Source organism: Desmodus rotundus, chromosome 6 (genome assembly GCF_022682495.2).
Source record: "Desmodus rotundus isolate HL8 chromosome 6, HLdesRot8A.1, whole genome shotgun sequence".
In the NCBI taxonomy this organism is placed as follows: Eukaryota; Metazoa; Chordata; class Mammalia; order Chiroptera; family Phyllostomidae; genus Desmodus; species Desmodus rotundus.
In genome coordinates, this window is record NC_071392.1 from 20,859,427 (window position 1) to 20,876,512 (window position 17,086).

The 17,086-nt window shown below is 36.7% G+C and overlaps 1 protein-coding gene across 1 annotated transcript in view; it reads left to right on the forward strand.

Annotated features, from left to right (window-relative positions):
- Positions 1 to 10,321: 10,321 nt before the first annotated feature.
- The window catches only part of MEOX2 (mesenchyme homeobox 2), a 66,709-nt gene continuing 59,944 nt past the window's right edge, over positions 10,322 to 17,086 (forward strand). The window contains exon 1 of the mRNA XM_024577247.4: positions 10,322 to 11,089. Coding sequence (XP_024433015.2) covers positions 10,576 to 11,089 — 514 coding nt within the window. The 5' untranslated portion in view covers positions 10,322 to 10,575. The remainder of the gene's footprint in view (positions 11,090 to 17,086) is intronic.

The window sequence follows — 17,086 nt, forward strand, 5'->3', positions numbered from 1 at the left end:
TAATGAAGATCTTTTGCAACTACCCCAACTTCTAAGTTTTATATTGTGGAAGGTTTTTTAAAATTGTATTTTGAAGCAAAGAAAAAAGTCGAGAGTTATGTGCAATCTAAATACATTATTATCATATAAAAATGTTGAGATAATTAAGCTCCATTTATCATCAGCATGTTTTTTGCTCATTCAATAAACATTTATGGATTTTGTCCTCAGACAGGATGTCTCCAGATATTAGAGTGTTGATTGGGGAGAAAAAGGAATGAATGGCTAGATATAAGTAAAAACTCTCAAATTTTGTTACTGGAGCTCCTTTGTAGATAGTACAAGATCCTTAGGATTAATGATAATGAAAAATATTATAATGATTACAGTATCTATCATTTATAGACACACTTAGTAGACTTAGGTGACTTGCTAGTTTATATCACTTGTCAACATGAAGCTATAGAAAAACTTTCATTAAGAGATCAGGAAACCTAGATTTAAAAAAGGTTTTAAAACCTAGATTTAGAAACCTAGATTCTAAAGCAAAAATTGAAGCAAAAACAATAAACAAAACAAAACCGAAGCTACAATGATCATTTTATCAGTTAACTTTTTTTTGCAGTCACATTCAGTCACACTTTCCTGATGTGATATAGCAGCTACGTGGAAACTAGCATATAACGCTAAAGTGGAACTTGCAGATCTAGGTGCTCTGTTGAGTGCTTAGTTTATGCCAAACACCAACACATACACCAGGAAGACTCAAGCAAGGAATATACTGTTCAGGGGTGTGAATTAGACCTGCTGGGAACAAATGTGAAGTTTGACGTGGCAGAAACATTTACTGTCATTAAATACCCTGGTGCTCCAGAATATTTTCCAGTCCCCGTGCAGGGATATGGCTTTGTTGTGGCTTACAAGCTATGAGTAGAAACAGCATGTGTTACCTCTCCATTGAAGTATGAAGAGCCAGTATGTGACCCTCCACCTCTTTTTTCCCTTGCTGTGGTATTTTGGAGAAACATGTTGACTAATTCAAAAGATCAGTTGCTGTCTGGAGAGCCAACCATCTTGTATCAGAATTGGCAGGAATAAGAACTAAACTTTTGCTAAGGCAATAAGATATAGAGGTTATTAATTCATGGTGACAGCTTGGTGTAGTCCATCATGAACAATACACGTGGGTCTTCTTTTTTCTTTGCAAAGTCTGTTGCTAAATGAACCGTTTCATGCATATCAACAGTTAATTAATGACGATGCTCCTCATACACAGAGGAGTAGCTGAATGTCTTCAGATAGGATGTTTTGCCACTCCAGGAATTTCCTGTGTTTCCTTGAGGTCTTGTTCTGGAGGTTTCCAGGTGTGATACCACATTGTGAAGCTCCTAATCATGAGGTCAAGAGGATCAACTTACAGAGATATGTTAGGTCCTACATCATTTTGACAGATAGATATGTAATTTGGTACCTGTTTATGAGGGGGGAATAAAAGAAAAAAAGGTTAAATGACATCCTCTAGATCAGTGCTGTACAAGAAAAAGGCAATGTAAAACACATACGTAATTTTAAATGTTCTAATAGCTACATTAAAAAGTAAAAGGAAAGAAAATTAATTTTAATATACTGTGTTTAGCCCAATGTACCCAGTAATTATCATTTTGATATATAATCTGTGAGGTCTGTCCAGAAGGTATCTAGCTATTAATTTGAAAAACAGAGATTTATTGAAGAAAATGTAAGATACAAAAAACTTTGTACATAGGACAATGGTGCCTTGGTCTCCTTGAAAATAGGTACCTTGGGACCTCACACAATTCTCCCAATTTCCATCGGCTACTCTGTTGTATTTCCCTTAATCTCATTGATGATCTGAAAACTCTTCCCTTTCAAAGGTGGTTTTAATTTTGGGAAAAACCAGAAGTTGAAGGGCACCAAATCTGGGCGGTAGAGGGTCTGAGTCACTGGGTGATTTGATGTTCCAACAAAAAACTGCATAAGATATAATGCATGAGCAGGCACATTGTCATGTTACAGCTGCCAATCACCAGTTGCCAATAGCTGAGGGTTCTGAATCATCCAACAAGTTTCCCTGGAGGAATGTTCAAGCTTAACGCAAAATTTGATGCAGATTTGTTGCTCTACTTGCTCAGTCATTGTGAATGTGACAACCACACAGTACACATGCTCACTCAATACCATCTACCGCCCCCACTGACGAGTACAGTGAGGTCGTCATTGTTCACACATGCGCATTCCAGCCCACTCTCTTTGGCTGCCAGGTCACATCAATGTCGCACAAACCTTTCTCATTATATTAATGATGGATGGACTTTTTCCAGACATACCTTGTATATAAAAGCCTAATAATTCCACATAAAGTCATTGAAATCTGATGTGTGTTTTAATCTTAAAGCACGTCTTCATTTGGACTGGCCACATTTCAAATGCTCACTAAGTACAGGAGGCTCTGTATGACAGTGCAGCTCTGGATGTAACAGGTTGATTTTACTCTTATTGTTAGGCATTTTGTTAGGCACACTCACAGCGTGGTTGAATGTATTCGTTTGGATAGGTTTTCGAGTTGACAAATGCACTCAGAATTAGAAGATGACTGAGCCGAGATGGAGCAGCGGTGCTCTAGGCAAGCGCAGTGAGTCTTGTGTGATCCAGGCAAGAAGGGCCAGGCCTCCAAATAAAGTAATGGCATTGGTGATGGAGAGTAGGATGGAGCTGATGACTATGAAAGAGGTATAATTGGGGCTACTGTACTTGATCATTGATTGCATATGAGAAGGATAAGGAAGAAGGGGCTTGGTGAGGGGGGATTCCTACTCCTGACTCGAGCAACTCAGTGGGCAGTGATGCTATTCACAGGGAGACTGACATGGGGTGGGGCTTGTTACCATGAGGTTAAGATTTAGTAATTTTTTGATCACTAGAATCTCTAGTACAGTGCAAAGAATCTAACCTGCTTTTTTATTTTAGCCATGACTTTTATATTTGGTCACAAATTCCAGATGATAATGATTTAACACCTGCTAACCATTTACAAAAACATGAGGTCTACATAGCAGAACTACACATAGATTGGCAAATCTTTAATGTTATTACAGAAAAAGGAACATCAACAGCTAATTCAACAAACTCAGATTTGCAGTGTATAACATTTATAAGCTTCTGTGTGCTTCTTTATATCATTGTTTAATAAAGACACTCATACTCATTTAATAAAGATACTCAATGAGTGAAGATACTCATTCAAAGATACTTTGTCACCGCACATGCAACACTGGGCATTGTTGCAGAGCTGTACAATTGTGTGCTTATCGTTGGACCTGTAAGAAGAGTTCCAAGTGACGCCACCTGGGCCTGAGCCATTTGCCTGGGTGGAGTAAATACCATTAGATGATGGTACACGACATATTTTGGAAAATCTGATCTTAAAAATGAAAAGGGACTCAGCATTTCCCTCTGATCAGTTGCATTAACTGCACATTGTAGGATACAAGGTTTGACTGAGAACAGAACTTGGAGGAATCCAAATATCTCGTCAGGTCTTCACAGTTACTACTAGTCAACAAATGATGACTGTGACTGAAAAAATATTATAATTATCCTGGAAAGTAATAATTGTGCTCTTTTTATTTCTCTGTGTGACTATGTGAGTGAAACATTCTAAAAGTTCTCTGCAATAAGTGGAGGTGTTCTAGCATTTGTTTGTGGGTCAAATTTATTTAAATTGGCTTTGGGTATGTCTTCACAGAAACATTAACCTCGCTGTAACCAGCCCACGTAATCATCTTCAGCACGTTACTCACAGAAATGCTGTCACAGAGCATTACAGATGCTGCAGGTCGGAGGAAAGAAACTGTCAGGTTTGCCATTACTCACGCAGCCCATTTTCAGTATCAGTAGTGAGTTTTACCACACTTTAACATCACACATTCCAAAATCGTTTTGACTTGTTCAGCCATGGCTCTGTTTTCTTATTCATTAGTTATTTATGCTCTCAAGAATTAGTCGTAAGAAACATGGAAGGGACCGAGGTGGTTCCTGCACCTCTGAGGTTATAAGGCAAGGGTTGTGCAAAATGAGCATGCCAACTAGGGGGAAAGAATCTTATGCAGCCTCCGCAACTGTCGAAGAGGTTTTATCATAGTATTTACACACTCTTACATAGTATAGAGAAAGCCTAATTTTGATCACAGGTCCCCTTGTAGGTGAAAACAATTGAGAACCGATGGTATGAGGAATTGCCTCATCCTGGGCTCGCTCTTAAGCTCAGAGCTGACATTTCTTCTGAGTCCTGGCTAGTGTTTGATTCTCCCAGAATTCCCTCATGCTTTGAAGTGCTCTAAGATGCATTTGGCCCAATACTCTTTTTTCCCCTCAGTGACTTGAAACTGTTGAAAATAGGTTGATTCCCTTCCCATATACTATTTCCCTAACTGAGCAGAAGTCATCCTCTAAAAATAAATAAAATTTATGAAACAATTGACTACAATGAGTTTCAGGTTACACATTTGTAAGGCAAGAAGGCAGTGGTTATTCAGAACTTCAGACATTCAGTTCCTTGACATGTTCTAGGCATTGGCCACATCTTTACCTTAGTGGCACATGATGCACGTGTGATTACTTGAAACTGGCTCAGAAGAGCAGTATTTGGTTATTATTACTTTTGGTAAATACATACATATATATATACATATATGTATGCTTTGTGGATCTTTAAAAATAAATTTTTCTCATGAATTTTTAAAGTTTCAATTAAACTAAAACATGTACCTAGGATCTTTTCATCATTATCACAAGTGTATGTGGCTTATGAATTGCATATTTGTATTAGCAAAGATAGAATGATTTCCCATACATTTAAGCTTATCTTATTTCTCTGTCTTTTATCCTGCTAAACACCTTCTGGTTTTCTTTAGCCTATTCTGTCCTAGCATCCTTCTAATTTCATAGGTCAACTGAGACAAAAGCAGACAGTTGTCACTTAATCATTTCCATACTTGTTTTAGTCCATTTCTATATGGCCATTGCCTTGTATAAAAATATTCCGTATCCCTTCTCAAAATCTTTTACAAAGCCGAAATAAATCAAAGTACTAATACTAAACTCTTAAAAGTATTTTGTTATAAAAGAACATGTATTTGACTTTAATTTTGCACTTTGTTTGGTATACAAATATGCAAAATTTTACTTTATTCCTGTGAACTAAAATATTGCCATCAAAGGTAGCTGGTGTTTCTTTGCTGAATCTGAATCATATAAAATTAGAGTGTGCAATTAAATGTTATGAAGGAGCTATAACAACACAGCTAAAACACAGAGGTTTTCAGTGATTCAGCTCAGAAACCCAGCCTCAATGTTAAAGAACCACTTTAGGAATAAAACATGCTACAAGTTGATGAAGTATGAAAAATAAAAATATGTAAAAAAAATCTTCTATAGTGACTAAATTTCATTAGTCATATTAAACTCTTGAAGTTGGAAATCTTAAAACAGAAGACTAAGATTTTACCTGTAAGTCCCATCTTTAGTTTCGATTGAATTTTTGTTCTTCGCATTGTATGAACTTGCTCTAAATTTAATCCATTTAAAAGTATAGTATCTCTTTTTATGACATTGAAGAAATAAAGTGGTTATTTCCCTTAAATTGTGGATGGAAATTTAGTGCTTATGAGTTTCATGGTATAGAATATATAACATAATATGTAGCATTTTATATAAAACTGTTTTGCATTATTGTGCCTCTGCATCTTATGGTTAGATATGCAAAGGAGTCAATCGTCGATTGTAAACAATTGAAATGCATACAGCTATCAATAAAAATAACATACCAGGTGAATGCAAGTGGAAACATAGAAACTGACTGTAATTGTTCCCCATGTGCATCATTATAAGGAAATTTTATTGAATATTCTGAACTTAAAACAGGTGAACAAAGCGAGGTTCAGTCAGAAGTCTTTGAAATTTGAGAGGTAGTCAATATCTTTCTAATTTTAACATCACCCTCACAAAAATAATCATAATTTCTCAAAATGTATGTGGAAAACAACTAGAATTATGGAAGATGGCATATATTTTGAATTTTAAATCAAATCAGTCATAACCTGTATTTCATGCCAGTTTTCTGAAAGTTATTTACTATATCTTACTTGAATTGAAGAATACTACCAATTTCTGAAAGAAATCATAAATCTAAATGCAAGAAGACATAGAAATTAGAAAAATAAAGTATGTTGTATATTATTTTACACTTTTCATAATATTTAAGTATTCATTTCTTCTAGTATATGTAAAAACATAATGGTAATTGTGAAAGCACAAATTAGTATTATGTAAAAATAATAATTTATTTTAAAAACAGTAAAAGAATCTAGAATACTAAGTAGCGTGTGTAAACCATAACAAAATTATTCCTCAAATTTATAAGCATAATACCTGGAGAAAAGCAATTCTTTAGTTTTAAAAAATGAAGTGCATTATATAAATCACACAAATTACAATAGAGTAATTCATATATTTTAATATATTTTCAAAATTTTTTATTTCATAAAAATACAACTGAAGGACATAAATTATTTCTTAGAGAAATATAGCAGAAATAATATTTCTATCCTCAAAAAAACCTTCAGAGACAAATTCCAGTTTCAATTTAATTTTCCATATTTAAATTCATATATTATGACTATATGTTGCCAAGGTAAATTTACCTACCAGGTAAAATGCAAATTAAAGTTTATAATATCTGTAGCTAATGATCATGTTTAATTTTAAATATTGTTATTCCCATCAGACTTCATGTCACAGATGTACAGAAGAATGACAACCCAGAAGAATCATCATGATTCTTAAAATAAAACTTAAACATAATTTTTTTCAGATTTCTTAATTTTAGTTCTATTTCCTTTAAAATAAAATGGTTTGAATTAAAAAGTCTCTGCTTTTACTACCAAGTATCACTTCATTTAAGCAGAAGGAATAATATACATATTTATCAAATTTAAAGAGCACCTGTTTAAAATTATTTTGATTATGTTTCCTACAAATGATGAGTTTATATTTTTTATATATTCACCCTCCTATAATAATGTGCTGCTTAATATAAAGTCTTGCATAAATACTGTATTAATAAAACTTTTTCAGGAAAATTCAGGAATACTGTACGCATAAGATAAATGCTATGCTATATATAGTTTAAAATAAGTGCTATAAAAATTCTATAATAAATTTTGTGTTTTTTATCATTTTTCATTATATAATTAGCCATTAGAGGTAAAAAAGTTAACTTAGATTTTGTTGATATGAACGCTAAAGTAGCTATTATAGGAAATGCTAACATTTTTTCCTGTTATTACATTTTTCAAAAAAAAATCTCTATGGCCTAGAAAATAAAAACCAATACTTTATCATATTCTAATTATTCTAAGATATGAAAATTTTGAAAATAACTTATGGAGTAATTAATATATATTTGGAAATTCAGAGAAAAAGGTCATATTTCATTCTGGAATATATCAGGACCTCTTTTTTCACCTCTGTCTTCTTGAATCACACTTTTTTTCTGTTCCAAATAACATTTTCCTTATTTTATGCTTTCTGTCAGAAATCTGGACATCATAATTTTTACCAATACATGTTTTGGGTCTTCAATTAAAAATATTATTTCTGCTAAATTTATTTTAATTTTGTGCCTTTCAAAGAGACTTTGAAAGAGACTTCTCTCTCAAACCTTTTCTAATTTTTCTTTCTCAGACTTCTAGCCCCACAGTCCCAGAGGCTGACTGACTAAAACAGGTTGTACAGAAACTTCTGGGCATGTTGTTAACATCTGACACAGTGAGTGAGAAAAAAGCAAGCAAAGTCACTGGGCAGGTTCAAAGAAAGTGGCAGCTTCTGGAGACGAAAAGTGTGTTTTTGCTAGTTGATAGTTATTTGCAACACACTAGTTAAATCCATTCACTTCTCAATCGCTTGCTTTCTCTCAACCAGTATAATGCAAACCAAAAGGATTTTATGGATGTTTTTCATTGATGTGTGCACAGCAAGTGTATCTTTAGTTAGTCCTGTCTGACATTTTCCACAGTGCTTTTAGTAGACAGCATCATATTATGTAAATATTTCTGGTTACTGTTTATGGAGGTTGTTGCCTAAATTTCTCTTCGGATAAAGCCTTTAATGCTTTCACCCAGAATTCATGGAGGAGCCACCCGAGTTTGAGAAGTTTAGTGATGCCCTTTGTACTTCAACTTTTAATATTAGGGCACATATTGAAACCATAAACACAATGAAAATTCAAAAAATATTCCGACGATATTAGAATATACCCCCTCCTTTTTCATCCTTTAAGAGCCAAGGGCATGGGGAGTGGCAGGAAGAAACGTTCTTAAGATCTGAGCCCTGGACGCCATCCTGTGAGTGCTTAAAACCCTTAGAAACGTGCAACCTGAAGAACACCCCCTTTCGAAGTCTAAAACAATATTAGATTCCCAAAATATCGGCAAAGAAAGTCTTACCGTCAAACGCTTGCAGCAGGTTCCAGCTCAGACCCAGACTGAAAAGCTGAGCAGCTGGTGAACAAAAGTTTAGCTTTTTTTTTTTTTTTAAACGAAGTCTGCAAAACTAATTTCCCTCAAAATAGGGCTCAATTTCCGTTAAAGAAAGCAGCACTTACAAATGTCAGAATTCCTGATCGCCCCCACCCCACCCCACCTCTAAGCAATGGAAAACAATTCGAACTTTCACACGGATGTAAAGGTTTATTGCGAAGCCACTATTCTGCAGCACGCCTTAAAAGAACAGGGAGATAGGCTGAAGCCCGAGGGTCTGGGCCAGGGAAAAGGTCCTGCATTGGAGACACTTCCCAAAGATTAATCAATACTTTTTTTTTTTTGCTAATTCAAACCAGATGGCTGGTCTAGTTTGCTATCCCCATTAATTCCATTAACAACTTCAAAGACTTGGTCCCCATCCTCTGGACACCTGAGACAATGAAAATAACAGGGCGACGCTGCTGGTGGCACAAGCGCGGGCCCGGACTAGATACATATGCGAGCGCCTATATTCTCTTGATGCGACATGTGCCAGGCATGAGCCGACTGTCCCTGCAGCTCATTATGGGAGGCTTGCCTGCCTTGTGTAAACGACTCTCCCCCCCAGCCGACAATGTCTCAAGCAAGTGGCACCATCAAAGCGCAGCTGACGCTCGCACTAATTCGCTGGTGGCAAGTTTTCTCACTCATTTTCTATGATGCAAGATTGACCAGGGAGGTCTGAAGCTTTAGTGAACTTTGGGGGATGTCGAAGTGTAACATTTCTAGTACATAGACCACAGCTGGGGCGGGGGACGGGGTGCTCTTAGCTGATTTATTTTTGAGCAGGATAGGAGTGATTTCTGGAGGGTGATGAGGAGACATGGCTCCTGAGGGGAAAGACTGGAAACGCGCGTGCAATCTACACATCTCATGTGACCAGGACAAAATCGCTTTGGAATATTCCCGACCCAGGAAAAGTTCTTGGTGGAAATTCAAAGAGACCAGAAAAGTAGGGGAGAGGGCATTTGCGGCAAGCAGGGGGAAAGCAACCCCACCAGATCCCTCGGGTGAAGATGTCAGGGCTTGACATCTATCTGCAACTGTCACTGCCCCGTGCTTTCCTCCCACCCACCCCAAAAGGTCTCTCTTTTTGGGCACCAGAATGGCCCTTCCCGAACGCAGAGCGCATTTCTGCAACCTGAGACCTGGCGTCCGTGGCCATTAACAACGCACCCACAGACACTAGCTGCAAAAAGCTAGGCGCGCCACTGTTCCCAGGGCACGAGGAGATGCAAAGTTTGAAAAACTTCTCCGCGCGCGCCTAACTAGTTCTGATTTTTTCCCTTAATCTTAATGTTCCTTCCGTGTTCCTCAAGAGCTGGGCACAATTCTAGCTTTCCAGCAGGTGACAGTGCCCAGGTGGCACTGGAAACACCTTTCCCGAGCGAAGTGACAGGGTGGGACTCGGGGTGCGGGGTTGGGTCTGGCACAAGGGCCACACTGCTGCGGCGCCGGGAGGGAAGAGCCACTGCCGCCTGGGGCCGGGGTTCAGGCGCTGGACGCTCAGCTCGCAGCGCAGGCGGCCGGCAGGGGCGGGCGGGCGTGGACACGCTGTGTGCGTCCAGCCGGCGTTAGGAAGTGGAACTGGAAGCGCGTAGCGCGCACCGAGCGGGAGTTTTGGAGGGAGTTTGCATGTGGTCAGCGCTGGGCTCTTAAGCCAGCCCCCAGCTCACATTACACTCTATTTATAACCTCTCAGAGCCGTTTACCCCTGAAAGCAGTTCTCTGGGACCACCTTCTTTTGGCTTCAACCTCTCCTACTCTTGACATCTGAGTAGCTCGGAGGGAAGCTCCTCCAGGTCAGATTGTTTATATGTAAAGGAGACTGGCCGCTAGGGCTCAGGACCGGGATTATCCAAACTCTGCAGAAGCGCGGGCGGCAATTGCTTGGGGAGGGGAAAAGTCACACGATTTCCAGTGAAAAAGTGACAGAGGGTGGTGGCGTTTGCAACCGTCGTGAAGTCTTCTGCCTGGACCCCGAAACTTGTATGCTATGGAACACCCGCTCTTTGGCTGCTTGCGCAGCCCTCACGCTACCGCGCAAGGCTTGCACCCGTTTTCCCAGTCCTCTCTCGCCCTCCATGGAAGATCTGACCATATGTCCTACCCCGAGCTCTCCACTTCTTCCTCGTCTTGCATAATCGCGGGATACCCCAACGAGGAGGGCATGTTTGCCAGCCAGCATCACAGGGGGCACCACCACCACCACCACCATCACCATCATCACCACCAGCAGCAGCAGCACCAAGCTCTGCAAACCAACTGGCACCTCCCGCAGATGTCCTCCCCCCCGAGCGCGGCTCGGCACAGCCTCTGCCTTCAGCCGGACTCGGGAGGGCCCCCGGAGATGGGCAGCAGCCCGCCAGTCTTGTGTTCCAACTCTTCCAGCTTGGGCTCCAGCACCCCGACTGGGGCTGCGTGTGCGCCCGGGGACTACGGACGCCAGGCTCTGTCACCCGGGGAGGCGGAGAAGAGAAGTGGCGGCAAAAGGAAAAGCGATAGCTCAGGTAAGGACACGCCAGGCACCTTGGGCGAAAGGGGCGGGGAGACGTCGGGGAAGATTCTCTCACTATAGTGAGGCAGCAGGGAAGATGGTCCGTGTCTTGCTCTGTCTGGCTCCCCGCCGCCAAATTCCGCGGGGCTGCCTTAGTCCTGTTATTTGGGGACACGTGTTTCTCCAAGGGCCGAACTGTAGCCAACAGCACTAAGCTCTCCAAGGTTCAAACTAGTTTACCAGAGGGTTGAGAAAAAAAGGACAAGTGACAGTATGTGAAATCGATTGCAAAGCGTGACCTTCCCTGTGAGCGACGGGGAGGGGAGTGTGCCCTAGGATGCAGCGTCCGCTGGGCGTGCGTGCGGTGCTGCTTTTTGACATTTTCCCTTGCAAGTTCCCGACTCTGAGTGGCTCGATTTTTTCCATCGTTAACTGGATTTCCAAATTATTGCACAATATTTGGAACTTGCCATGGAACTTGGCAGAGCGTATGAGAAAAAAAGTTTTAGTTTTTTTTTTAATTCTGATTTCAGAGCTCTTTAAATAGCACCCTTTCCCAAATGGTAAAAAAATTCCCTTTCTGGGGAAGAAGCTATAATCTAGGAATTCAGAAGATTTTAAGAAATGTGTTTGAAAATTGTTAACAAATACGTGCTCAGATTTGAAGAACTACCAGTCTTAATAGTAGCTGTACAGTTGTGCTATTAATCTAAAAAAGAGAATCTGAGATTCAAAAGTGGAAAGTAGTATCTTCCTTCAATTGAGAATTATCGGACACAGTTTTGGAAACAAACAGCAACCCCAAACGTGTTGGTTGTCTGTATCCCTGAGGCTGGCATGCGACGGTGCAAGCAGGAGGCACTGATCTTCCTGGGGATAAGTTGAGTAGCCACGCAAAAGGGGCTGCTTGAAGGCACAGCCTGACAAGTAAATTGTAACAATCCAGAGAAACTAAAGTTTTTCAGGCAACTCAACAAAACCTTCACCTGTCTCAATGTGAAACTGTTAAAGCATGCTTTACAATTTAGCGAGTTTTCTTCCGTAGCTATAGTGCCGCAACCTGCGTTCCATCTTTTTGGAAAGTGGCATCTGTTTAATATAATATTTACGTATTTCCTACCTCCGAGGAATTGGTTTAACAGTTCTAGAAGGTAATTCCAGATACCGGTTTGAAGGACTGGAGAAATGTTTACCTTTTCTAATGCTGTAGGTGAGATCCCGTGTAAATGACAGTGATCGAGCGGCACCGTTTCGTGGTCTTTCCATGTTCTTCTGGAGCGATGCTGTCAATTGTTCCTCAGCCTGTGCGAGCGGTCTAACTTTTACTTTCCAAGGTCAGGGGTAAACTTTAGTACTCGCTCACAAGTTAGTTTATATCTAAGAAAGTTACCAAAAGAATCACTCATTTTTAATGGTTTTTACTAACCATAAGTGAAACTTGCGAGACAGCGAGTTAAAAGGTTAATCATAGCAAGAAGGTTTCCATATCCATTAGAAAAGTAGTCAGTTTTAGATGTAGCGGTCCTTTAGTAGACACAGCATTTGATATCAATATAAATGTTTTGGAAACAGACCTCAGTTCAGGTTTGTCAGCTCATTTTTGTAACTACTAAAAGCTCTTACGATTCACTTTACTTTCTGCAGTGAGAAATCTGTGTGATAGATTGTTGTTCCTTATGCTTCCTGAGCTGAACCACTGCAACCAACTTCCTTAGGGCAAACTGAATTTTCATATAGATGTATGTTATTTGGACTGGGAGAAGACAGAGAAAGTGGGGTCTAAGAACTGGTTCCCTTAAATTATTTTAATAACTTTTCAAAGAAAATTGGTTATATTAATGGTTCTACTCTGCTTTGGTGGGAAATAACCACATAGCAAAATAAGTTTTTCTTTACACGTTGAAGCTAATAAAGTACTGGAAAAATAAACAAACACAAAAGTTAACATCAGCTACATAAAGTATTGATAGATTACATCTTAAGTGGGAAATACAATTAGTCATCACCAAGGGTAGAATCACTTGGGAGTTAGAACGAGCGTTTCCTTGATGGAATATTTTGAAAGAAATTTAGATTAATTGAAAGGAAGTATCATTGTAGTTTCTAGTTAAATGTATGTGTACTCAATAAAAATAAAATTTAATTTCCAAATTTCACTATTTGAGCTAATTTATATTTGTTGGATCTTTAGGTGGATTTAAGTTCAAGTTATCTTTCTCCTGTGATGATATTGCAATTGGTCTTCCATAATTTATGTTCACAACTATTTTTTTTTTATAGTATAAAGGCATCTTGATCCAGCAAAACTTAAGGGAATGTAGAAAATCACTATAATTCTTATGTGTTATTAACATACAATCTCTCATTGCTTCTAGTACCCTTTTAATATTTCAATATTTCCAAAAATTAAATTAAATTAATTTCTGAACTCTTGGAATTTTAAAATCATACTAGATGAAAGTCACATCATGTCTAGTAAAGACCATTTATATTTTGTTAGGCAGTTTATAATTACTATGTATTTATAGTTCAGGGTAAATGTAGTATATAAATCCAGGGCTAAGTCAGAACCAGAATTCTGTATCATTGCATCTAATACCCAGATATCGTGTATGTGTGCATGACCATGTGGAATTTTAATAGAATTTTATGCACCAGAAAATGTTGACAAACCAAATTTTATCCATGGCAATGATAGTAAAACAAAATATGTAACACTTACCAGCATGCATTTACATGCATTTCCTTCCCAAACCCACACATTTACAAACTCAAGAAGCTTAAGGATCTAGAAACAAATATTTATGGACTTTATTCTTCCATTATATTTTATTGACAATTGAAAATAACCAAGTTTAATAGGAAAGCACACTGTTATTTTTTATATGTGTTAAACATTTTTGCAACTTTGAGCCTGCTATACTTTCCACTGTTATTAGCAAAGCCAACATCTGCCACTTCTTCAAAGGAACTCTTAAAAATTGAAACTTTACAACTGTACTTAAAACAATCTATACAAAGCAGGTGATCCTGAAAAAAAAGTCTATAAATAGGGTGAATTACTTGGCTTCAATTACATTTGATTGTTTGCCAAGCTATATAGTACTAGGTATAAAATACCCACTTTCAGTGAAAATAACCAAAATAGATTAATCAATCTAACTTTAGATTTTATGCAGATAATACACTGTATAAATATGGAAATATTTTCTATTCAAGTTAATTGAATAACTATAAGTACATATTTTATAAAAAATAAAAATTATATTATAAAGGGAGTGATTCGGGGATGTGGATTTAACAAGGTTTTGAATCATATTAGATTCTTGTAAAATGACAAATATTTTATTTATAGCTACAAGATCATAAAATATTTATTGCAAATTATGTCTGTCTGTATTCCTGACTATACAGGATGACAAGAATAACATTGAAAGATGGAAGTTAAATATAGGTAATGTCTTACCCACCCTAACTCTGGTATTATATTGTAGCTTTTTCTAGATATTTTAATCATCATGTTTTTGAAAGGAAAAAAATGTCACTTTATCATTCACCTGTGTGTTGCTGGATTATGGTTTTTCAGCAATTGCTTTAAAAGTTTAAAACTAGTCTATTAGGTCTTGGTTATTACAGGATGATGTTGAAAAAATTAAATGCCTCAAATTCATAGAATAAAAACATAATTTTTATTTTTCTTGGAGTGGTAGATTACTTTTAGGTGTGAACATTTTAAAATTAAAATCGTCTAAGTACCATTGACCTACATGCATGTTCTCAAATGATTACACTCAAAAGTCAAAAGCAGCAATTTCTTTAGAATTAAGTGCTTTATTGCTGAAAGTCAGCAAAAAATGGAAGAAAAAATGCAAATAGAAATAGGAATAGTTTCCAGTTCTCTGTAAATATCTTTGTTTATAATTGAAAAAGAAAAATGTTAAATGTAAAGCATGGAACTTCTAAAACATTCATTTGGATTAAAAACCCATTACTAAATATTGAAAATTTTAGTCTTTGTTTATAGTAATTATCAATGGAAAGCATTATGTTGGAACCCTGTAAGATTATCTTAACAAATATATTTAAATATATTTTAAGCATTACTGTTTTCCTTCTGTGTTAAAAACACCTACCCTTCACCACAGAGTTGGAATTCATAGTAACTTACAATATTTGTTGCATGACCTAAAGAGTCTAAGAAGTTCATTTTAAACAAAAATGAAATATCAAAAGAGATAAACCCCTTCCCTTAGATTCAGGAGAATTTGGGAGACTAATTCCATATTTATTGGAATTAACATTTTTTCATTTGGGAAATAACCTATGGATTGATTATGAGCTGAATTCTCTTACATATACTTGGCCTGGTAATGGTACCAATTTTATTCATTTACTATATTAAAAAATGGCAGCAAGAAATACAAAACAATAATGTGAGGGCTTTTTAGATTTTATTTCAAATGAGAAAAACCAATATAATACATCAAAATATTTTAGTTTTAGACTGTTCACTTCAGTAATTTTTTAATAAAATTTCAGTGTTTATCTTTTCCAAGCATTGCTATAGTGATTACAAACATCTATGAATGATAAATTTAAAGATAAAAAAATATTACAAAATAAAATATGCACAGGAATCCCCTAATTAATATTTGTTGAGTTGGTAACTGTGGATGAGATATCTCTCTCAAGTTTACTGTATTTTTGTAATATTTAATACATAATAAAATATTTTATGAGTAAAATATATCAGCAGTGGTGTTACCTTCCCCCCTGGATTATGACTAAGATAAGAAGGATTAAGTCTTGAGTGACAAGTTAAATTACATTTCCTGTGTTATGTTATTGGTGACTGATTCCAATGGTTTATTGAAAAAAAAAAGTCGAAACACAAAACAAGACCAAAGTCCACAAATTAGAAATGGAGGTAAGTATGATATATTTCCTATTCAATCTCTTTAAGAAACAAAACACATTTTATTGTCACAACTTATTTCTCTATAGTATGTGTTTTAGTCATTAATATGGTTTAGTCATCACTAATAACCTTCTTGGTAATGTAGAAAAACTGAAGCACTAACATTTTTCCTGTTTTTGTGATGCTCTTATGACTATTTCTTGGAATAGCTGTATTAAGCTGAAACTCCCCAGTAAACATGGAATAACAATAAAGAAAAGTTAGTTGCAGCACTTTCTACACTACTCCTAAATCATAGTCATAGGGGAGGTTCAAAGTCCAGCTGGATAAAACTTTGCAGAATATTTTATTTCTCTCATGGAGTAAGACTTATCATGGTAAAGCTCTGTGAGGTCTCAATCTTCAATTTGCATTACCTTTGTGGAGGCAAAATTAATTTAAATCTGGTGAGCTTTCCTCTCTGATTTTCCACTTACATTATAAAAGTGTAGGGGATTCATTGTCACTTTAAGGAAGTTACAATAGATAGTAGTTTTTTGATACAAAATAATAATATATCTACTGAATCATCTGTATAGATTTTGGACATTTTATATTTCAGAGTAAGTATTTCTATTTAAAGCCTTTAATATATTTTTACTAAATTACCAGAAAGTTACTTGGTAAGAGTAAATGTTCATATGTGATTGATTGAATGGGTCAATTATTTTTTCCTCTATATTTGGCATTTTAAATGTACACTTATTAATGAAACCTTCATGTATAATGTTACATTTTCCACAGCACTATAATATTTCTGAACTTATACATTACTGTCTATAAATTTGGTCTATGTATTGGAATATTGGTTTTTATAAGATTCTGAAAATATTTTATAGTATGTTCTTTGGTCTCTTACATGTGCATATGAACCAGAATAATCAGGTAAAATCTGTATTATAAGTATATATTTTTGGAAAGGGTTTGTATGAGCGAGAGGAAAAGTTCTTAAAAAATAATCACTTTGCTCTCTCTATACTATACAGATTTAAAATTAATAAATTGGATCTTTAGCTTATATGGTATTGCTATATTACTTTTAAAAGCTAACAT